Genomic DNA, 24869 nt, shown 5'->3' with positions numbered 1-24869 from the left:
CTAGATTCTTGTAAGTTTACATAATGAAGTTGGGGGAAGGGAAAAATATAGATTTTTCTTAAACTTCTATATATTTTCTCTGGAAAATGAAAAATCACCTTTTATTCAGGCAGATTATGTTAGAGATAATACACAAAACATTCTAATTACTTTTGGAAGCAAGTACAGTTAGTCGTTTAGAAATAGAAAGCATTTTACAGATAGTGATATTTGTTCTGAAGTGAGCTGTTGAACAGATGGGGATTGATACATTTATCTGTATTCCCGAGTTTATAAAGACCTCTCATGGGTCATAACTTGAATTCTGGAAGAGAAATTAATATTTCTATCACCTACCAAGTGCCAGGCATTCTGGCAGGTAATTCCATATTTAATTTCATTTAATCTTTACAACATTCATATGAGATAAATAATCTCCATTATATTTATTGTACAGATCAACTGGAAATCAGAAGTTTCAACTTTGTTCTGTTATTGAAAAATATTAAGGACATTTGAAAAAAATGTTTATGAAGTAGTGTGAAGGTGAAAAAGCCAGATCTATTATTGTGTATTTCCTATGATTCCAACTTTCTAAAATAGACAAAAAGCATAGAAAAATGTTGAAACGAAAGTATAATAAAATGATAATGTGATGAGGGTGAACTTAAAATTGTAATTTTTTTTATTTTTGTGTGTTTTCCAATTTTTCTATAATTAATCATTATTTTTATAATTTGAATAATTGGTGAATCAAAGCACTCTTCCTAAAGCACAGTTACAGTACATAGAAAGTAGTAGACCCACGAGTCATCAAGAAAGAAAGTCTGTACTTTTTCCTGTACCACATTTTCCTGAAAAATCACTTCTCAGAAAATTACAAATTATGAATTTGATTGCTATAATTTACATTAAGTCATTTGAATAAAAGAGAATTGGGAGGTCACTTGTTAATTTATAAGTTCCTTTTATCATATGATCTCAACCACTAAGGAAACAAAAATATATAATTGCTTTCCCTTTTTTCAATGCTTTATGAACTTTGTGAAAATTCTCTGAAAACCTTCATTTCAGTGGATCTAATAGACTAAGAGTATCTTTATAAGATGCTTTCTCTCATCCAAGCAAAATTGCATCTTTAAGCTTAGGCTAACAAATAATAAATTAACTTATTGAACTGATTTATAAAAACAATAAATGCAGCTTATGTCACTTTTGAATATGGTCACACTGTTAAATACTTTGACACTTGATGTTAATCATCCTTTGGTCAAATTATCAAATATTTCATCTTTCAGTGACCAAATGATGAGGAGAGCTGATTCGTTTTCACTCTTTTCCATTGGTTATTTTTAAAATTGAAGAAATAAAATTTCTAAACTAAACTTGTTTACAAAACTTTCAAAGAGAGATACCAAAGGTCTCCCTCCTTTAGAGAGCCACAGTTGGTCAAAGCTTCTTAGTAATGTCTCCCATATTAGAGCAGGAGAAGGTCTGACTCCTAAGGCATGATCTAAGTCACTTGAATTCTAGAGATTTCACCATGATTAGTGACCAAACCAGGAGGGGATCCTAGAATTCTGAGCCAGCTGCTGCATGCCTACCTCCCATCCTTCTTTACATTGCAAAATTTAAAGAAAACGTACCTGTAATGATGAGCTTTGTTCCGGGACCGAACACCTTGATTTTTTTGCCAAACTCTTGCCCACCACCTGAGAAGCCTTTATAAGAAACTCCCTTTGTGTTTGTTTTAAAATTGTGCCAACATTTTTTTCAGTATTTACATAAATACATAAAAATTGGCCCCGTTGACATTAAGCCAAGACAAAGCTCAAACAAAACCACAATAGACCTGAATGTAATTAGGAATTTAAGAACCGACCTTACCCTATCCTGCACACTTTGGGTTATGTACATTCTCTCCTTGTGTCATATACATTGGAGAGTCTGATTTTACCTTTTCTCATGATTTTGCCTGAATCTTCTAAATCTTCCCTAAAGAGTTTTCGTGTATGCACTTTGTCTTAAGTGTAATTTAGAGTTAGTATTTTCCTAATTTTCAAAGAGAAAGAATAATAGTATACTTAAGTTTGACATTTAATAAATAGATAATTCAATATGATTTACAGGTATTTTGTGATTCATATGTATGGAGGGATGGGTATCTAGATTGATTCTAAAGTAACTTCTTTTTGGCCGGGTGCAATGGCTCGTTCTTGTAATCCTAGCACTTTGGGAGGCTGAGGTGGGGGCAGACCACTTGAGGTTGGGAGTTCAAAACCAGCCTGGCCAACATGATGAAACTTCGTCTCTACTAAAAATACAAAAGAATTAGCCAGGCATGGTGGTAGGTGCCTGTAATTCCAGCTACTTAGGAAGCAGAAGCAAGAGAATCGCTTGAACTCGGGAAGTGGAGTTTGCAGTGATCAGAGATCATGCCACTGCACTCCAGCCTGTGTGACAGAGACTCTATCTCAAAAAATAAATACATAAATAAATAAAAATAAATAAAGTAACTTCTTTTTAGAATCCAGTTCTCACTGATAGAATACTAGAAGAGTTGTTACAAAAATGAATTCTTAATGATGATTCATTGCTGAAAGACTGCTCCTTTTGACTTGGAAATACCCTTACAGTTTCCCGATCATTGAATTAAATTTTGTGCTACTCACCAGAGAATCTGAGGCAGCTCCAAGTTATGCAGCTTAGTACTGCAATATAGCATAGTTGCAATAGCTCCTTTATTAGTTTCAACATATCTAGCAAATTTGATGCCAATACAGAAAGACAACTGAGTGGAATGATGTCAAAATGACCCATTCTATAGAAATAACCTAAAAATTATATTTTGAGTATTTAATAAATTCACATTCCACATGACTTTTTGGAGGAGAGAGCATTTCAGTGTCATAATTAGAAGCAGAAGAATTGTATTCATGTACAAATAGTAATACAAATTGTGACTTGTTACTACAAAAACAGTCAACTAAAGTGTCTATTCATGCAATCAAGCTACAGAAGAGGAAATATTCAAAGTATAAAAATATGACTTAATATTTCTAAACATCACATAAGGGTCCAGATGAGGCACTTTGGAATATCCAGACAGCCTTAGCTAGATCCTAAACTGCCACAGTGACTAGTCATGTGACTTTAAGAAAATAACTGATCTTCTCTAGGCCTCGGTATCCTCATCTGTGAAATGAAAATAAGAGGATCTCCTGTATAGGTCTGATGAGGAATGAGATAATGCACTGAAACTATTAGGATGGTATCTGGCTCTCAATAAACTTTACTAATATTAATTTTCTCCTTAAGGGGACAATATTGGGTCATTTTATCAAATTATTCCACCAAACACAATACATAGATCTTATAAGCAATAACTACTACACAAATTAAGAAAGAAAATGAGCTCATGAACCCAAGACCTTCGCTTCTCTGGCAGCCACAGGCCAAAGAACACAGGCAGGGCCCAGCCAAGCCAGAATCTAGAATACTTATCTGCCAGACTGGCAGCTTTTGAGTGTTGAGACTGCGTCTTGTTTGCCTTTTTATCTCTAACATCCAGAACAATTCAATTAATATTTGCTGAGAGGATGAATGAACAAATGAAGATGTAAAATCATGAAGACTCTTTTCATTCACCATGGAGCTGAAATGGCTGTTTGAACTTACAAATTCTATTAAACTGGGCCATTTCCAGGTGATACAGCAGAGTTCCAATAGTATAAATGTTGAATGACCTTAACCTCCTTCAAAGAAACAAGAGCAGTAACAAATGGGATGTATTGACCTTCTATAGTAATTTACTATAAGAATTCATTTTTTCTTCACTGTTTCTCAGGATGAGATAAAAATTAATAATATGGGTTTGGCAGGCTACCAGAAGAAGGGAGCACTATGTTATATCTCAAAATACAGAGAAGGGGTAATTAATAAAATTCCATTTTTATGTCTCTTACTTAAAAGACCTACAAAAAAGTGTCCTTGGACCAAGGACTTACGCCAATGGTATACAGACACGGTTCTCAAAACATTTTAATTTCTAGCCAGAGTCTACGGGGTGTGTGTGTGTGTGTGTGTGTGTGTGTGTGTGTAGAATTTCAATCTGCTTACAGACAGGCAAAATTGCTGTTTGTATACTGAGGCCAGGAATGTGAAAGGTTCAGATAAGGTTGATCATTTTTTTCTATAAAGCATCTATCAGTTTTTCATTACGGGGATAAAAGCAGAAAAAAAAAGTTACTTACCAGGTGGAGTTATTATGAGCTTAGTCCCCTCTGCAAATATCTTGATCCAACTGGTGCTATCACACTGGTCTAAGCTTCTACAAAAATCTCAACCTTCTGATCTTCATGACATGACTAGCAATCCAACAACTTTGAAGTAGCAATTTGATCTTCTGGCTTTTTTGGAAGTCCTTGAATATAGGTATTGTGACATCTGATAGTTTGTCATTTTCCCTAATAAATTACCTGTTTTCTTTTAAGGTAGTAATTTTTGAAAAGCACCAACAGAAAAGGGAAATGGGGGCGGGGGGGAAGCAGGAAGAGAAAACAGCAGGCTCAATGGGTCAACCCACTATTTTTCTAAATTACTAGGAAGAGTATTCAGAATTGTCTTTTTTTTCTTTTAATTTCCAGGTGCTGAATTTGTCGAAATTGCTTTGAGATTACATCAAAGGAAAAGCTCTCCTGTTCTCACAAACACCAGGGCCTCTCTGTTAGCGATTTGGGAAGATAGTTCTGAAAGGAGGAAGCTCTTTAGTAACTGAAAATGCAAATGTGTCAACGCAGACATACTTGAGAAATTTAAACAAAGGTCTCTACTTTCAAAAAGCCACCTCTACCATTTGGCAACGTGATACTTTACCAAAGCAATGCCAAAAAAGAAAATGTGTTCTGCAATGACTATTATTTTTCCTGGAATAGCAGAAGAAATTTGTAGAATTCTATCTCCCATGAAATAATAGATTCTTTATTTAAACCATGCCATGACACCCCCCTCCAAAATCCAGTTATCTGATATGTTGAAAAATCTGCAATCTTAAACCAGAGTCTGCTGTGTGATCTCCTGAGTACAGATGAGGTGTTCAGTTGAAAGGACTGAGGACAGGCCGTGCGTGACAACCTCTCTGTCCACTCAAGATCTACCCGTGCTCCAGCCGAAGTACCATGAGTCCTCATTCAGGAAGGTAAGAATGAGGTCACAGAGGGCACCTATCCATCCATGGCAGCTCACAGCTCCCAATCCAATGGAGAGGACAACAGGGTTGAGTGGAAATTATGTTTGGAAAGGGTTTCTTTTTAATAGAAAATTCAAAATTATTACTTGCAGCTGCCGATTACCCTTTACACCTGTCACAGATGGAGTGATGCCCATTCAATCTCTCTGTCCTCTGGTCTTCCTTATTCTAGGACCATGAGGGGAAGCATCAGATGTCTTAGAAGCTGTCAATATTTCAAGAGCCATGAAGGATTTAAGTAATAAAATGTAAAAAAGTAATGAATTGTAAACTATTTTATTAAATTTACAAAAAATACAACAACGATATGAAGAACACAGTATTCAGTTTTCCTAAAGGCATACAATAAAATCTAAATAAATGGAGAAACATACATTGATGGATCAAAAGCTCCTACCATAAAGAGGCCAATACATCTTAAATTCATCTATAAATTTTCACCAATTTCAGTCAAAATTACTATGACATGTTGTTGCTCTAGGGTATAAGGTTTAATGCTGGGCTAGATAAGTTCATTTTAAATTGTATAGGGATGAATAAATATGAAATGATAGAAAAAGAATTTTCTAAAAAATGGTTCAGCAAATAGACATTTGGCATAGCAGGTCTTAATACTTATCACAAAGCTACTGAGATAGTAAGATAATGATGTAAGAATAATGAGACAGACAAATAAAACAGAAATTCTCCAGAAAATGTGTCAAGTATGTGTGGCTATTTAAAACACACTGTAACATTTTAAAATTGTAAGATGATGGGGGCCGGGCATGGTGGCTCACGCCTGTAATCCCAGCACTTTGGGAGGCCGAGGCGGGCGGATCACGAGGTCGAGAGATCGAGACCATCCTGGTCAACATGGTGAAACCCCGTCTCTAATAAAAATACAAAAAATTAGCTGGGCATGGTGGCGCGTGCCTGTAGTCCCAGCTACTCAGGAGGCTGAGGCAGGAGAATTGCCTGAACCCAGGAGGTGGAGGTTGCGGTGAGCCGAGATCGTGCCATTGCACTCCAGCCTGGGTAACAAGAGTGAAACTCCGTCTCAAAAAAAAAAAAAAAAAAAAAAAAAAATTGTAAGATGATGATGGATTGTTTAGAAATGGACATTAGGAAAATAATTCTTTGGGAAAATAAAAATACCACTCTACCTCACCTCATGTAACATAGGACCCAAATAGATTAAAATTACAAAGCTAGAAGGAACATGTAGGAGAATAATTGTATCCATTGGGTAAAGGGGCACGGGATGGATATAGGGTAGGAGAATCTTAACACATTAATTTTTAAAAAGTAAGAATGTGGAAGATTTTCTGTTTTTATAGTATTTTCAAATAAATGTTTTTCAAAGAAGGATAGATAATGGAAGACCTGCTAGAAGATTTAGGGAGAAAAGTGACATGATCACATTTGCACTTTGGGAAGATAAATGTCGAGCAGAAAGGAAGGGGCAGTGACCAGGACAGCAGTTAAGGTGAAGCAGATGGCTGTACAGGTGGTCCCCAGAAACCAGTAAGAGGCAACCGAGGACCTGCGTTGCTGCAGTGATGGTGGCGACGGACAGAGTGGCTGGAGCAATAAACATTAACAGGTTTACTTGAGTTTTTAAAAGATTCTTATGCAATAAATTATTATCTCAGGAAGCTGGGAATGAGGAAAAAAAAGACACTTTAAAATGAGAAAACCCAGGTTCGGATTCCAGTTCTTCCATTCTTGGTGCTGTGCCCTTGAGCAGACACTTCTAAGAGCCTTGGTTTCCTCATCTTTTAAGAAGAGAATTAGACCTATTTCCCAGGAATTTTGTACGATATTCATAATAGAGCCTGGGACACAGCAGGTGCTAAAAACTGATTATGCAGTAATTCAGACAGAGAGACTTCACTTCGCAAGGTAAAATGGAAATATTCTGTTTCTGTGTCTTTTTATCTGAAACTTCTAAGTTATTGTTACTTCAGACTGTCAATTACCGTTTGCACCTGTCACAGACGGGCTGCTGCCCACTCAATTCCTATTTGTCTTCTGCTTTTCCTTATCCCAGGACCACGTGGGGAAGTATCAGAAGTCTTAGAAAGTGTCTACATTTCAAGAGAAGGATGTAAGTAATAAAATGTAAAAAAGTAAGTAACAAATTATAACATCTTTTATTAAATTTACAAAAAAATAAAGAGCTATGTGAAGACCATAATGTCCAGTTTTTTATTAAAGGCATAAAATGAAACCTAAATGAATGTGTATAAAGATGAGAAATTTTGCTTCTAACCCTATGCTTTGGAACACAAACTTCCCCCCTCCCACATTTGTCATGTCTTGAGATAACTAACTGAGGCAACTTAAATCCTGTTTCCAAGAAGATGGGTTATGAATGAATAAATATATAAACAACAAGTAAATCAAGTGAGGTAAAGCACAAGTTGGCACTGCATTGCTTGAAGTTTTGCATTACTTTTTCAAGTTTGGTGTTAATCACTTTCATAGAGAACAGCTCCAGCCAAATTTGTTAGACCATCAAAAGGTAATAAAGATGTATCTCATATTTCATTTCAGGATTTGGTTGCCAACATGAACCAAAATAATCATTTGCACATTTTTTCACATTGGTTTATCTTTTAGAAATTTTAACGGATCTTAACTAAATTGGGTATAGAAGTCAGTTAAGACACGTCGGAGAAGAAACATGGGCAGACAACTGCCTGAAGTGAAATAAACACATTATCTGATACGTACAAGAGATAAAAAAAATCACATATTGACAATCTCTGAACCACTAACTTTCATAATTTAGCATAATTTGATTTCACATATGTTATCACTTGGATGATATCAGATATATTACAATATAGTACAATAGATCTTCACTTGTTTCTGAAAACACCAGAGCAGTCTCTGCAAGAGGTCAGGTCACTGCACTCTCAAGCAGATTCTGCCTTTTAGCAATTTTGCCATCTGTCTTCATTCTTAACCTGATGATTTAGTCTTTTAGGGTTTCTTTTGCAATTGCGGTATTTAACACGCCACTATGCATATTATAGCCACTTTTCAACTGATATTGCCCCCACAGGCAAACATGCCTGATGAAACACTTGTGTCTTTTGGGCAAACAAGAAACATTTACATAAAAGACTCTTGTGTCTGGAATGTCTTGAGAAATTAATATTCTACTCTAAGCCCCAAATCTCCTTTTCACTTCCCTTCCCCCTGATCCAGGATGGCAATCCATAAGCCTGTGCTCTCTGATAGTGAAAGAAAACTCATAAATATAGGGTCTACCAAAAATCAGGCACCAATTATGCATTTATCTCTTTCAGCTTTACCCCATAAATTGTTATTACCATTAAAAGTCATGTGAGGAAACAGAATTAGGGAGTTCAAACTGAGCTAGGATTTTACTCAAGTTTTCAAGATCCCAAACCCTGTTCATCAATTACTTCACTGTTTGAATGTAATTGGAAAGATGTGCATGGGAGAAACACAGTTTCCAGGTGTAGTCTAGGTCTGTATAATACAGAGAATCTGTATCTCAAATGGCCATATGTAGGATACTGGGTGTTGCTTTCTAGGAATCACAGAACATGTCAAATGAAATAAAAAGCAGATGAAATGGTTAACTTGGATATTCTCAAAAGCAATGCGTAGTCACTGCAAACACCTAGCAAAATAATCTGTGAGGAATGAGGCTAGTTGAATCTGAATAACGAATTATATCTTACAATTTACCTTCTTTTTATTTGTCTTTCAGTGACACCAGGAGATTATAGCATCCATGGGACCATTTGGGCCATGCACTTCAGAATGACAATCATTGCTGTCATGGCTTGTCTATTACCCTGCACATGTCAGCGGAAACACAAAGAGTTTCTAAACCTGCAGTAAGTTAGAGAGAAGACTGGGTGTTCTCTGCACTGAGTCCACAGTGTTTCAGTCGGGAGCCCTGTTGACACAGCCTATTCCAATCTCAGATTGGGCCACACAGAGTTGGGCCTGGTTTGTGGGTGACTTTCTGGCAGGTGAAACTAGTTTCCAGGGTTCCCATAACCTCCCTTCAGATCTTACATCACAGGAAACTCAATAATAGTTGGGTCTCCTCACCTCTTCTCTCATTACCAGGAGAAATAAAAAATGCAGATCAACAAAACACTATCTGCTTGAGAAAACACCCTTGCCATTGCATTAGATGATACAATATATGCTTGCCATGTACCGCAGTAAGAAAGTCTGAAGAGAAAAATAATACATGCTTGGAGATTAGGGGAAGGGAGTGGAATTGGAATCAATAATTTTTTTTGGCTATTTATCAGACATCCAAAAAGAAAGGTACTGAGCTATGATGTAATCATATAGATACGGTTGCTACTATTGTTCTTGCTATTTTCAAGGTGTAGCTGGTAAGGCCTAGGACATGAACAAGTCCTAAGTCACTCTCTCAAGGCAGAAAGCAGGCCAGGGCTGCCCAATGTGAACCATGTGCACGGCTAGACAGTTAGGATTGGTTTCAGGTTTCAGAGCGAAGAGGAGGAAACCCCAGCCTTGGTTCAGCAGATCCTTCTATTATAAGAATTTACTAATCTAGTCAGATAAAAAGTTAATCTCTACTTCTCACATGCCCATATGTGTGATGGGTACACCAGGGCAATCGCTCCAATTAGTATGGGTTTCATAACAGATAGGAAGCTACAGAAAAAAAGGGCAGTAAGTAGCTGTGGGAAAACGACATGGGTAGATGGAGCGTGGAGTTCATCCCTGCTGACATTTTGTCCCCTTCTCAGCAGTGTGGTAATCACATACATGTTTGGTCTATATCCGACTTGATTGGGGCCTGGGGGTACCACTGAGGAAGACAACACATAGTTGTCACAGTTCCCATTTGAAAAAAATGTGATTTTGCCAAAAGAAATTCAGCACTGACCACAAGGGAGGCAGGAAGAGGCACTGGACTGAGAATCTGAAACGCAGTGTGGCCCTACCTCTGTGGCTAACTAGCTGGACACAAGTCACTTGCTGTCTGTGGCCCAGCTTCCTCATTTGAAGTGGGGACATTGGGCGAAATATATTCCAAGGCCTTCCCTGTTCAAACAGGCTGTGAACCAATGAACAAGAGCGTTAGTCTGCTGTGGCTGCATGAGTGTGAAAGCAGTCGGGGGTGGTCAAAGGAAGATTTTCTTACAGGTCCCTTCTGACGCTGTGACACTGTGATATCCCATCAGGCACAGTAATAGGTGGCTTCATCCAAGTTGGCAACATCGTTAATGATCAGGTAAAAGATATTATCATCTATATCTGCCTCCAAACGGGGATTAGGCCTGTCTTGCTTGTCATTTTTTGCTGAGCCATAAAGGATTCACTTCAGGGGCTCCCCTTCCTTTCGTTGATACCAGTACACAGTGCTGTTCTCGAGGGGAAGCTCAGACAGCTTGCAGCCTATGTGCACTGCTCTGTCTACTCTGCGGCTGGAGGAGAGTTGGTCCTGAGATATTCTCATTTTGTTGTCTCCATCTGAAAAGCGAGGAAGAGCAATGAGAGGCTCTGAAAACAGTCGACTGTGGACACAAAAATTATTATGAAATGATGAGAAAGGAGTAAAGTCAACCTACAAACTCAAGCCAAAGACACAAGGAAAACCCATGAGGTTGACATTGCCCGTGGCTAGTTGGAGTAGCCGCTACAAGGGACCACAGGTTAGGACTGAAGATGCGGTGGAGCCCTTGCTGTGTGACGGGGAGGGAAAGGTTTGTTTCGGAACCAATGAAAAGTCCTTCGCAGTGAGAGCTGCTGCAGTGGTATTTGGTGTGAAGAAACTATCAAATCCCAGATCTGATGAAAACACTTCGCTTATAATAAATCAATGTTAACTTCCCCTTTGGAGCAATTCCCTCCTATTGTTTGTTTGTATTTATTTATTTATTTATTTTACTTTAGGTGCATACTATATCTGGCGTTTCTCCCCGTGTTATCCCTCCCCATCCTCCCCTCTCTCCCCACCCCAACTGTCTCTCCCCAACCCCCACAACTGCCCCCAGTGTGTGATGCTCCTCTCCCTGAGTCCACGTGTTCTCATTGTTCAACACCCACCTATGAGTGAGAACATGCGGTGTTTGGCTTTCTGTTCTTGTGTCGGTTTGCTGAGAATGATGAAGTGTTACTTCAAATACCTCTATCTTTGACCTCTGTTTCCTCTCCCGTTTTCACCATATTTAGTCAGAGTTGTGAGTAACTATGCATGATCAGGAGTATTGGAGGAACAAATGGGATTAAACTCTTGCAACCTCTTGCAATACTATGTATGTTTATAGATTAGGAGTGTGCCCAAAACTTGCAGTGTGATAAATATTAACAATTCGTGTATTTACTGCTTTAGACACTGTGATGTTATACTCTGCTGTGACTGAAGCAAAATTTTAGAGGAAAGAAGCCTTTTTGGTTCATTACCCTCCACTCTTCCCATGTGCGTTTTTAGTTTTTCAGAATTCATGTTATAATTTACTGTTGTTTGGGGGACGATGTAAGACGTGATTTATATTTATTTAGAGACAAGCTCTAGCTCTGTTACCCAGGCTGGGAGGCAGGGGCACCATCATAGCTTACTGAGGCCTCGAATTTCTGGGCTCAAGTAATCCTCCCACCTTAGCCTTCCAAATAGCTAGGGCTACAAGTGACTACCTCCACAGCCAGATAATTTTTGCATGTTTTTCAGAGACAGGTCTCATTATGTTGCCTGAACTGGTCTGAAATTCCTAGCCTAAAGCGATCCTTCTACCTTGGCCTCCAGAAGTGCTGGGATTACAACAGGTGTGAGCCACCATGCCTGGCCTATTTTTTAAGAGTTTCTAAGCGGCCAGGTGTGGTGGCTCATGCCTGTAATCCCAGCACTTTGGGAGGCTGAGGTGGGTGGATGACCTCAGGTCAGGAGTTCGAGATCAGCCTGGCCAACATGGAGAAACTTCATCTCTACTGAAAAAAAAAAAAAAATTAGCTGGGCGAGTGGTGCATGCCTGTAATCCCAGCTACCCAGCTACTTGGGAGACTGAGGCAGGAGAATCACTTGAACCCAGGAGATGGAGGTTGCAGTGAGCTGAGATCATGCCATTGCATTCCAGCCAGAGCAACAAGAGTGAAACTTCACCTCAAAATAGAGTCTCTAAGTATCACTATTTTAGCTTTTTATTTTATATTTTAATAATTTTATTTTAGCTATTTTAGCTGAGATGGCTCAATGATTTAGTCATAATGGGAAAGGACACAAAGGAAGTGATTTGTTGAGCACTAGGTCAGAAACTTTCATATATGGAGGCTCATTCAAACCTCAGTGAATCTATGAGGTGGCTAATGTTAGCCCCACTTGAAGCTGGCTAAACAGAATGAAAAAGCATTAGGAACTTTCCTAGATCACACTGTCAGTATTCCCAGCAGCAATTCGAAACCCAGGTCTATGTCACTCAAAAGGCCTTGTATTTTCTAGCACTCTTTCATTCACTCAAAGTTAATAAACCAGCCCAAAATCCAATGCAGGCTGCAGAGGGGTGAGGCTGGATAATAAAGTTTCTCATTGAAAGAAGCATCAGATATTGGGCTTTTGGGATCCTGCTCAGACTTTGCTCAGGACAAACACACCAGAGAAAAGTGCTCTGTAGCCAGCAGCCAGGTTGCCTCTGGGAGGTAGAAAGGAGGAGGTGTGTGTGTTTGCACAGGTGTAAGGGGCTATGAAGGCCTTTTTGTTCAGTTACAGTGGAGCATTTGACACAGTGTGTCCCAGCAAGCACAGTAATACATCCCTGCGTCCTCCTCTGTGACTCGGTGTATTCTCAGGCTGGAGGACAAGTCATTTTGCCGTTTCTTTGCTTCATATCTTTCCTCACTAAAACCTTGTTCATGGACAATATTTTCATTTGAGGAGATATACAGAATTCGTTTTAGGGATCGGTCTGGCTTCTGGTGGTACCAGTGTACACATACATTCTTCTTAAAGGTATTGGGTTTTATTCGGCATTCAAGAAATGCTGTATTTCCTTTTTTCTTGGTGATGGATGTTACAAGTTGTGTTATGAGATTGTCTCCACTTGTGTCTGAAAGAAAAAACAAAAATTTTGAAATTTTTCAATATGAAATGTTGATGTTCTTTAAGATAGTATGGTTGTTATATATTAAGGGAAAGCTTGAGTGTAAAGTTTACATTTTCTTCCTGAAGAATTCAAGGTAATGGTGGAATTTGTCAGCTTAGCTTGAATGACCATGTGGCTTTGTTCCACCTGAAAATGGTGCTATTTAAATGTCTACACTTAGGTTGATTCATGTCTTTGCTATTGTGAATAGCGCTGCAATAAACATATGCATGGATGTGTCTTTATAATAGAATGATTTAAATTCCTTTGGGTATATGCCCAGTAATGGGATTGATGGGGATACCTCAGAATACCATGCAGCCATAAAAAGAACAAAATCATGTCCTTTCAGGGACATGGGTGGAGCTGGAGGCCATTATCCTTAGCAAACTGACACAGGAACGGAAAACCAAATACCACATGTTCTCACTTATAAGTGAGAACTAAATGTTGAAAACACATGGACGCAAAGAGGGAAACAACAGACACTGGTGCCTATCAGAGGGCGGAGGGTAGGAGGAGGGAGAGGATAAGGAAAAATAATGAATGAGTACCAGGTTTAGCACCTGGGTGACAAAATAATCTGTACAACAAACCGCCATGACACAAGTTTACCTATATAACAAACCTGCACATGTACCCCTGAACTTAAAACAATAAAAATAAATAAATATCTACAATAAAAATAAATAAATATCCACACTTTCTGTGCCTCCCTTCCAATGAACGAGATGTCCCTTGGCTAAAGCAACTCACACGTCCACAGGGAGGCCATCAGGATGCCCGGGAGCAGGAGCAGCATTCTATAAGCACTTGTCCAGAGAGGTGGCCAAATATGGGGTATTCTAATCACAGAGAAAATCTGAGGTCTGATGTGAAAAGAGGAAGCGCACTCTGAACACACAGCTAATACCTGTAGACTGCAGGGGAAGGGACCCATGCTATTCACTCAAACATCCTGTGTAACCGGTTTTCTAACTCAATATATCATATCAGTAGATTTCTCATTGCTGTGTGATTTTTACTATCTGAAGATGTTTGTGTAAAGAGCCATTTTCTTGTTAAAGGATAAACATTCTTTATTGGTCTAAAACAGAGAGAAAGAGAAAGAGAGAAACCTTAAAGTCTGCCTTTGAGGTGCCTCACGGGCAAGTTTTTTTTGTTTGTTTTGTTTTGTTGTTGTTTTGAGACAGAGTCTTGGTCTGTCACCAGGTTGGAGTGCAACCTCCAACTCCCTGGTTCAAGCGATTCTCCTGCCTCAGCCTCCCAAGTAGCTGGGATTACAGGCACGTGCCACCATGCCCAGATAATTTTTGTATTTTTAGTAGGGACGGGGTTTCAACAAGTTGGCCAGGATGGTCTCCATCTCCTAACCTCGTGATCCACCCGCCTCGGCCTCCCAACGTGCTGGGATTACGGGCATGAGACACTGCACCCAGCTGGGGCAAGTGTTATAACATGGTTGTTTTTCACAGCTGTAAATCTAGGCTAAGGGAAGAGCTAAATTACGTAAGACCCAGCTTTATCCTATAGACAGCCCAGCCAGAGAAAACTTGCTTCAGATTCTCTTACTTTCAAATGTTACCATTAAATGGGAACTTACAGGTGTCCTCGAAGTATACTTTTAAAACAAAACTTTTTTTTTTTTTTTAAGATGGGGTTTCACCATGTTGGTCAGGCTGGTCTTGAACTCCCGACCTCAGGTGATCCGCTAAAACAAAACGTTTTTAATACATTTCAAAAACGAAGGTCGTTGTTATTTCTTTTAATAAAACAAGCGTAGATTCAGAGGAGTCATAAAGAAACACAGGGGAGAAAACAATCTCTTTTTGTCCCCACCACCCAGAGGCAATTATTATGAAAAGTTTGGTGTATTTCCTTACAGGCTAATATATGCTCATCCTTTTCATTTGTTTCACAGGGTAGATATAAGATGTGTGCTCAATTTTAAGATCTGCCTTTATAACTTAAGATAACACCAGGAACATTTTTCTGTTCTGTGGTTACTTTCTTGTCATGTTCTGACACTTAGCAAGATTCCCTGGTTCACCACCACACTGACCATCAGATAACATAGGGGTCTGTGATTTCATTTATTTTACATGACCAGTCCCACAAATTACAGGCACAGAAGAACAAGAAATTATTGTTTAGTTGATCACTTAGTTTTTTGAACCTCTATGAGGCGCCTATTGCTCATTTATTATCCGGTTAATTAAACTAACTTAACGATCTGCCTTCCTTTTCTTAACATCAATTCCTCACTCTCCTTCTAGTCTTCCTGCATCTCCCAAGCAAATTAGCTTTCATCAGGTTCACTAGCCTGAGGTTCACTTCCTGGGGAACTCAAAGTAAGACGGGTTGGCTGTGGCCCTTTCAATACAGATGCCCTCCTGGTTGTTCTAACAGTTCCACGTCCCTCCAGACCTAAGAGTAGCAAGGACTTTTGTGCTTCAATAGCCCATTTGAGTAGTTAGGACAGAGACTATGTTGTCTGCCAACATAGAATATATTTATTCTTTAGCCCTTTACAAAAAATAGTTTGCCAACTCCTGTTTTACAGCAATTTAGAAATAAGATTTAAAGGACAATGTTTTACCTTCATTTATTCTATTTCCAGTACTTATCATTTCTTTAGGTGAAGTTTTTGACCCATATCATTTTTTTTTGCCTGAATAACTTCTTCTAACATTTCCTGTGAAGTGTATCTACTGGCAATAAATTCTCTCAGTTTTTACCGTGCCTGAAGATGTCTTTATGCCAAGTGATAGTTTTTCATTCAACACTTTAAAGATTTCACTCCAATGTCTTCTGTTTGCGTGGTTTCTGACGGAAAATCTGCTTTTTCCCTCTTGGCCTCCGAGAGTTTCTCTTTATTTTTGGTTTTCCGCAGTTTAAATCTAATATGACTCGGTGTTTTGTTTTGTTTTTAATATTTAGCCTGGTTGGTGTTTTCTTAGTTTTTTGGTTCCGTGGTTTGATATCTATCACTACATTCGGAATATTCTCAGCCATTACTTTTTCAAATGTTTCTTCTGCTCCTTTGTCTCTTGTTTCTAGGATTCATTACAAATATGTTTGAAAATATGATATTGTCCATAGTTCTGTTGTTCCATAAAGATATGCTTTCTCTCTTATTCTTTCTTATCTCCTTTGCAATTTGGGTAATATCTAGTGGCCTACCTTCATGTTAACCAAGTCTTTCCTTATCTCTATTGGGTCTACTGGTGAGCCATTCAAAGGCATCCTTGATTTCTGTTACTGTGGCTTTTTTTTTTTTTTTATGTCTTGCACTTTCATTCGATTTTTAAAAATGTAATTGCTGTCTCTTTGCTGAAATTCTCTGATCTGATCTTGTATGTTGTCTACCTTTTCCATTGCAGCCTTTAACGTACTCATCAGTTACTTTAAATTTCCTGCCTGACAGCTCAAACATCTGAGTCATATCAGAGTCTGATCTGAATGATTGCTTGGTGGCTTCAGACTGTGTTCCTTCTTGTTTTGGGGTAAGCTACTTAGACATTTTATTAAAAGGGGACTACATTGTGTAACACAATAGATATTGAGATAATTACATTTGATGCTTAAAAATGCCTACATCTTTCCTTCTGCCAGACCTTTAATGTGAGTTTGTGCTAATCTAGCTAGGAGTTAGACTGGGTTAGAAGTTTGTTGTTGCTGCTAAGTTACCAGGATTGGAGTTCTTCACAGGACGTCAGAGACTTTAGATTTCTCTGGTCGTCCCTTGTTCTTGGCTTTGAGTCTTCCCTTTGTTCCACTCCCCAGATACAGTCTGTCTTTTGAAGCCCTCTTCACTGCATTCTACTGCTGTTTTTACTCAAGACAATATGGTGGTGAGAGGTGGGGAACGGAGACATTCTCTGCTATTTTCATTCAGCTCCTGTCTTAAACAGGCAGGGTGAAACTGGGACTTGAGAATGTATCTTCACAATTGTTGCTGCTCCTACTCCAGAGGTGGTGCATTTCCAGCCATAGGAGGCATCCGCCAATGTCCTCAGGCTATGGTTTTGACACCCACTTTTCTGCACATTAAAACTTGTTACTCCGTGGAGATAGGGGTAAAGTATTGAGCAGAGTTGGTGGTGGCCTCTTTTTCTCTTCTTCATGACAAAACCCCATCTCTACTAAAAATACAAAAATAAGCTGGGCACGTTGGTTCACACCTGTAATCTTAGCTACTTGAGAGGCTGAGGCATGAGAGAGAATTGCCTGTACCCAGGAGGCAGAGGTTGCAGTGAGCTGAGATCGCACCACCACACTCCAGCCTGGGTGATAGAACAACAACAAAAAAAATCACTTTCATTGCTCATCTATATTGAAATAATTGAGGAGCAACTCACAGCTGCAGAGGGAGAAAAATAGGAATATTCCTAGCAGGGACATCCTCCTGTCTGCTGAACCATTTCCCCAGGAGAAGGATGCTGGTTGCTGGCTGGCCCTGGTCAGTGGGGAGAGGGTGTGACTTGGTGAGAGAGAAAACTGTGGTGGATCAGGTGGCCTCGGGGGACTTCATGGCCTACTGCAGAGCTGACCAGTTCCCAGGAGCATTGCACTGACCACTGATGGAGTAGAGACCATGATCTCACAGCAATGAATCTGTGGAACGGGATGGAGGCAGCTCTGGAGTTGAACTAATTCTCCTTCAAACTTAGCTGTTCCCCCCTTGATTTTCAGACTGTACAACATTGTTCCAGAGATATGAGCATATGGCTTTCTTTATCTCGTGTAAAATTGATCCTTCTGCTAATGTTTTGGGGATTTGGGACCCAGGAGCATAAAACATGGACGGTATTTTACAATTTTAAAAAAGGCAAACTGAAATTTTACACTAGCATTATTCACACCTCATTCAAAAGGCTATAGTCATTTCTATTTGAAATACAGTGGAGTATTTGCTTTATAATTAATTGCGATGTCAAAATGCAGATTATAACTCAGAGAAATCCAGTTTCACTTATAATGAGGGTGCACCTCAGGAGGAAACTTGATTGAAATTGTTGGAGGGACCCACAGGGCAATCTGTGGGAACTCACCTTGGACTTCGGAACAGTCTTATCAACACTATGTCACAGAGAGGGGAGTTTTTAAATAAAGTTCATTTTTACATGCACTTTAAAATTAATGTTATATCAAACATCTATTGTAGGCTTGCTAACATTGTTCTAAACATTTTCTTGCATTACTTCCTTTACACTTTATCTCCCTCTGACAGACAAGAACAGTGTGGCACACATGACATCCCAGATCACAAAGTTGGTAAACATGAAGCTTGGATAAGTACCTGATCCTCCCTGAAGAAAATCTGACCAAATGTGTTGCAAAGTGATGAAAATATTTTGAGAAGACTCTAGCAGAACGTTAGTTAATTAATTAAAGAATACAAGAGCAATCAGTAGTTATTTTTAAGCATGTTCTCTACAAGTTTATAACAGCAATATATTTGTTTGGATTATTACACAGGATTCAACATTTTTAATGGGTTTTACATTTACAGTTTTACATTCTGTTCTTTTAACTTTATGTTTGAAAATATATTTGGTCCTTCAAAAGCTCATCTGAATATTACTATTAGTGACCTATGACAATATGCACCCTTCTAAGACCACTTACCCTATCTAACATCAGCTGAGTTATTTGAAATTTTTGTGTCTTACTTTCTACAGCTATCAGTGTCTTAATGGCTTCCAAGACTTAAGAAATTTACATTATCACTTAATAAAGATAATGAACATAAAGTGTAGATAACAGTACCTGTCACATACATAGAAATGAAAAACCCCAATTTTTTATGTTTCTATACTGGAAAGTCAATTGGAAGTTTATTGGCATTTTACTTATTCTGTGAATACATCTAATCACTGGAATCCTGGGCACATGTTTCAGCACGCAGTAGTAATTTGTGTCAGTTAAAGTTGCATGATGGTCAGTTCTGTCTCCTCCACAGGGATAGGAGCAATGTTTCTTTTCTTTTTTACTCCTGTGACTAAGAAACAGTTTAGTGTCATTTTCAAGAGAAACCAGATGACCTGGGTCCCTAGACTGTCCTGCCACATATCAGCTCTGTGATTTGGACAAGTGCATGAACTAATAATACTCCACTTATTTCAGGAGTTATATATGTTTGATGAGAACAACCAACCAGATCTTATAGATAGTGTGGGTTAAAGGAGCTAATATATGCAAATAATTGAGAACACTGTAGAGAACTTACACACACACACACACACACACGCACAAGCACGATACCATTCTCTCTTCCTTTACAGGTAAGATCAAGGGTTATTCCAACATGTCCCAGTGGAGCCTAGGGTGACTTGGAGCTCTATTCCTACAATCTCATGCTGGCAAATTCTCCTCCTTACCCCTCCCAGTAAAAAAAGGCACTTATTCCTTCCCAAATTTATCCCGGATATCCTGTCATTCACTCAGAGAATTGCGATCCTTAAACTGTTCAGTATGATGTCATAGACCAGCTCAAAGAGCATGACTCATCTGGCAGATCATGCAACCCCAATTCTCTAAGCTTTCATTTCTTTAGTTGTAAACTGTGCCAGTGATAGTTACTCTGCAGATGGGTTGTCTTGACTGTCTGTTATAAGGATGCCTCTCTCAACTGCACCTTTCTATTTACGGGAAGTCTCTAGGTGGTGATATGATGGACGGTGGCATGACCTGTGTCCTCTCAGTCCCCAGACAAGTCTTTAACACTCATTAAGAAATAGTATCAAATAAAGATTCGGGAGCACAATTCCTGGGATCAGCCTGGAACGAAGGTGTCAGCACAACCCGAAACAGCTTCCTGGAAAGCCCCCGGAAGAGCCTCAGAGAAGGCGAGCCTGAGTCTGGGAGCCCAGCTGGGGACCGGCTGTGGTTGCCCCCGTCGGGAAGGATGTGGTGGGCGCAGCCCCGGGGAAGGGAACTTGTGCGTGTTGTCTCAACAGTTCTGATACCGTGTATTCCCAGGCAGCACAGTAGTAAACAGCCATGTCTTCTTTCTCTATGGACTTGATGGTAAGGATTGAAGTGGACGTTTTAGGATTCTTTCTTGCCTCCAATTTGTTGCTCCTCTTACCCATGCTGCCGCCAGCTGAGGATTTCGTTAAGGCAGTATAGATCAGGTGCTCCAGAGCCCGATTCGGTTTCTGCCGGTACCAATGAATGACATCTGTTTCAAAGTTTGTGCTCGATATCTTGCAAGGTATGTCAATACTTTTCTTTATTTCCGTGGAAATGGATACCTGGAGCTGCTCCACTTTTGATAATCCAAGTCCAACTGTAAGCAAAAGAGGAGAATTTCCAGTGAGCATCTGAGAGTGGAAGAAGGAAACGAAGAATGATTTTAGTCACTGATCTAGACTGGAATATTCGGACAGCGACTCACGAGCCCAGAAGGAGGAGAGGGCGAATGCTTCCAGCAGCGACATTCTGTCTGCCAGGCGGTGTCCCCAAGGACAAGGCACGGAAGCGCACACCTAGTGGCTAGACACCTTGGGTAAGGGGCTGGAGGGCGTGGCCTGAATTGGGGAGAAAAAAGAAAGTGGTTTTCGGGGTCCTTTAGTGTCGTCTGCAGGCTCAGCACTGCGCCCCCATCCTGCTCACCCTGCGTATCTCAGATTAGGCTAGCAGTCTCCACGGGGTCCCCCACACAAATGCGAGGGGGCCCATGAGTGTTCCTTAATTTCCATGGAAATGAGAAGGATTTCTAATTGCCTAGTTGTTTATGAACACTTTTCCTCAGCATAATATTTTTAATTATTGCATATTTATAAGCATTAACATTTATAATAACAAAAACTTAATGAGCATTTTCTATTTTCTAGCTCTTTTTTTTCTACGTGTTTTTCACCTTTCTAATCTTCACAATGATCACGTAATATGGAGACTTGGAATTTTCATTTTCAGGAGGGAATGAGGCCCAGAATCATCAAGTCACTCCACAGAAGTCACACAGTTGATAGGTAGAAGATGCTGGTAACGGTGCTTGTCAGATAAACTCAAAGCAATGGGGAAAGATAACGATAAAAACGTCCACAGTCATATCACTAAGGCCTGCTACTATTCGCATTATGATATGTTCACTTGTAGATTTTTTTATTGCAGATGTGTAAATCTTAATACGATTTTATTGACTGTAGATATATTTACATGTATAGTGTTCTGTATTCTTTCAGTTCATCTTATATTCTGAGCAACTACCCACATCATTGGAGCATTTTTTATTTATTGTATTTTTTTGAGACAAGCTCTTGTCACAAACACTGGAATGCAATGACACACTCACAGCTCACTGCAGCGTCAACCTCTCAGGCGCAAGCGATCCTCCCGCCCCAGCCTCCTCCCACCCCAGCCTCTTGAGCAGCTGGGACTACAGGCACTCACCACCATATCTGGCTAATTTTGTATTTTTTGTAGAGATGGAGTTTCGCCATGTTGCCCAGGCTGGTCTCCAACTCCGGAGTTCAAGTGGTCGGCCTGCCTCAGCCTCTCAAAGGGCTGGGATTACAGGCGTGAGCCTCTGTGCCCCACTGAAACACTTTTTAATGTCTATCTATTCACCTTTACCACTTAGGGACTGGATGCCTGACCCTGTGCAAACTTCTTAATATCTGTGCCTCAAATCTCCCATCTGAAAATGAATATAATAATAACAGCTATATCAAAATTTTATGCAGACTAATTAAATACACATAGTATAATTCCTGACATACAGTAAATTTCCAGTAATTATTAGATATTACTACTACTACTACATTTTTATCTCCCCCTTACTTTTTATTTTTATTTTTATAGAGATAGGGTCTTGCTATGCTGCCCCGGCTGGAGTGCAGTGGTGTAATCATGGCTCACTGCAGCTTTGTATTCCTAGGCTCCGGCCATCCTCCTGCCTCAGCCTCTTGAGTAGCTACGACTACAGGCATGCACCACCATGCACAGTTCCATCCCTCCACTTCCAACCCCTCCCACCTCAACTTTGCTAAAGTGCTTTGCTGACTGTTTTGAAGTAGTAACCCGGCTAAATCAAGGGAAATTGGTCAAATATTGTTAGTACTTCATTTTCCCACATTACAGAACTTCTCTTTTCCTCCAGTCAGTTCCATTTGATGATTTCCATGTGGTTTTCTTGGAGATCTTCTGGTGCCTCAGGGCTCCTTTAACCTTGGACAGTGGTTGTCCCTGACACTTCTGTCCAGCTCTGGCTCATGTCGTGTGGGACAGGTGTGAACACCAACAGCTTGGCTCCTTTTGAGGAGACAGGAGAGGAAATGGCTGGTTCGGATGGCTCCTCCTAAAGCAGCTGCCCCCTTCACCCTCTTTTCTGATAAATACCATTTCTGAGACACTCAGTGCTGGGGAGTTGAATATTGAGGAGGCAGAGGTCAGTAGACCAATGGGCCTGTGGCTACAAGTAGGAGGACTCACTCTTCTCCTGCACAGGATCTGTCCTGGGAATGAGGAGGAGAGGGTGCCCACGCCGCAGGCTGAGCTAGTCTGCAGGGCCCGCCTTAGGACCCTGGAGCTGCCACAGCTAGGGCAGCCTTGGCCACCTGGAACTCACCCGTGCACACTCCAACCCTGCCAGACAGTACCTTCCAGACCCTGCCACTCCAGCAGCCGTGTGTGTGTGTGTGTGTGTGTGTGTGTGTGTGGTGGGGAGGTTGTGAGGAGTGTGTCTAATTGCTGGAGTCCAGGGTCTACCTGACTACTTGGAATAAAGACTGAGAAAATGCATTAGGCATTTTTCTTTTCTGTAGAGGGAGATGAATTCATTCACCAAAGCCCATGAGGTGAAAATTCCCTAAATGCGGGAAAGGGTTACTAGGAGTCAAGAAGAAAGACAAATGGCCACTTTTAAGACACTTTTTTGTATTTTATTATTTCAAACAAGTGAACAAAAGGACAATTTATATTATTGAAAACATTGTCAGAAAATAGGCACTTCATAATATCAATAGTTTGCATTAATTGAGGGCATTGTCTGCGGCAGGCTTTGTGCTGCAAGGACTTTTGTCCATTATCAATTAAATGAGGGTTCTTATTACTGGTCCCATTTTCCAGATGAGAAAATAGAGGCTTTGACACAGCAGGCAATTTATTCAAGACCAAGGCGTTTTTACAGAGCAGGCATTTTGTTTAAGCATGTACTTTGTTTTGGCAACAGTGAAGTGAATTGTCCTCAGTAATTTGCAACAGAGGATCTAACTCTAGAACCTCTGTGCTTAACAAAACCTTTTATTTCTTCCAAATATATCAATTATACATATATATGTATGCACACACACATATGCATAATGTATATAATATGTATATAATGTGCACAAATAAATTTATCCTTTTCTGTTGCAGATACAAATATTTCTGGTTGTATTATTTTGATTAGCCAACTAGGAAAAGAGAGGGAGATGGAAAATGGCATAGACTTTTCAATGAACACCTGAAATATCAAGAGAGCACATTAAATTATTTTTTAAAAGTTTCTCACATAATCTGGGCAAAGAGAAAAGCAATATCATTAGCTCTGAGGAAACTGCAGATGATTGCTGGTAACCAGGTATCTTGTCTACACGGTCTTTGCCTCCAAGGACAGGCCAGAGGCCTCAGGTCAGTGTGAGCTGTGTGGGGTGGCAGGTGTTAGGAAAGCAGGTAAATGGTTCCAGCAGGGGCTGCCATTCCACGCGCCACTCCTGAGGTTTCAGAAATCTCAGGATAACATTAGCCAGGCTGCAACAACACCAACCCACCAGCTCATTTACAAATAATTAGATGGACAACAGGGAGATAGAGATAGACACGGTGGAGGTGGAGGTGGAGGCAGAGATAAGTGTATCTAGTGAAGATTGAAACAAGGCAATGTCCCTGAGGGAAGGCTTTTCTTAATTGCTCAAACCATTTCGCACAAGGGGATACAGACAAAAGTGAAATTAAATAACAAGCACTGGTAATTAGTACTTATTGAGTCCTTTCTCTACTCCAGGCTGGAGGCTCAGCATTTTCTATTTATCTCAACTGATCCTCACAACAGTCACTGGCAGGGGAACTACTCTCTCTGCCAAAGAGAAGACAAAGCTGTAGATGCTCAAGTGGACTCAAGCCTCTGACTCCAGAGTCCGCGCTCCTTGACTTCACGCCATGGTGTCGCTTATGCGAATGACTTTTTTTCTTGACCATCAATTTTTCTCAAGGCTCTGGAATGTAATGTCTGGTGGCTGAATTCACACATTATTTTCATTAGTTTTTTAATGATTATTTTTGTGTAAACGAATTTTGTCTTTCCTTGGGGTTAGGAAGCTACATGGATTCAGTTTGTTTAAAACCTTGTATCTTGTCTGTGTGGCTCTATCACTAATTACCTCCTAACAGCACCCGCACTGCCCAGAGCTCAAAACAGGCTCCTTTTTGCTAATTAACAAAAGGATGCCTTTGGGCAGAGTAATTAGATAAAGACGCCCTTTCTCCAGGCTGTCACCACCCAGCCCCGGAATGTGCAGCGGGGTGGGGGTGGGGGTGTGTGAGATGGGATTTTGGTTCCCTCTGCC

General features: G+C 40.0%; 1 protein-coding gene across 3 annotated transcripts in view; it reads right to left on the bottom strand.

The window, feature by feature from the left end:
* TARP (TCR gamma alternate reading frame protein) overlaps window positions 1-24869 on the bottom strand; it is a 59399-nt gene that overhangs the window by 20554 nt on the left and 13976 nt on the right. For 2 of the 3 annotated variants that reach the window (XM_074379805.1, XM_074379804.1), the window contains exon 3: window positions 1626-1679. In XM_074379805.1, the coding sequence (XP_074235906.1) occupies window positions 1626-1679 (54 nt within the window). Of the gene's footprint in view, window positions 1-1625; window positions 1680-20302; window positions 20609-20716; window positions 20930-24869 lie in introns of those variants that run through there. The other variant, XM_074379806.1, reaches the window with a different exon arrangement.

This window comes from Saimiri boliviensis, chromosome 10, assembly GCF_048565385.1.
Source record: "Saimiri boliviensis isolate mSaiBol1 chromosome 10, mSaiBol1.pri, whole genome shotgun sequence".
NCBI lineage: Eukaryota > Metazoa > Chordata > Mammalia > Primates > Cebidae > Saimiri > Saimiri boliviensis.
This window is presented reverse-complemented; position numbering and strand designations above follow the sequence as displayed.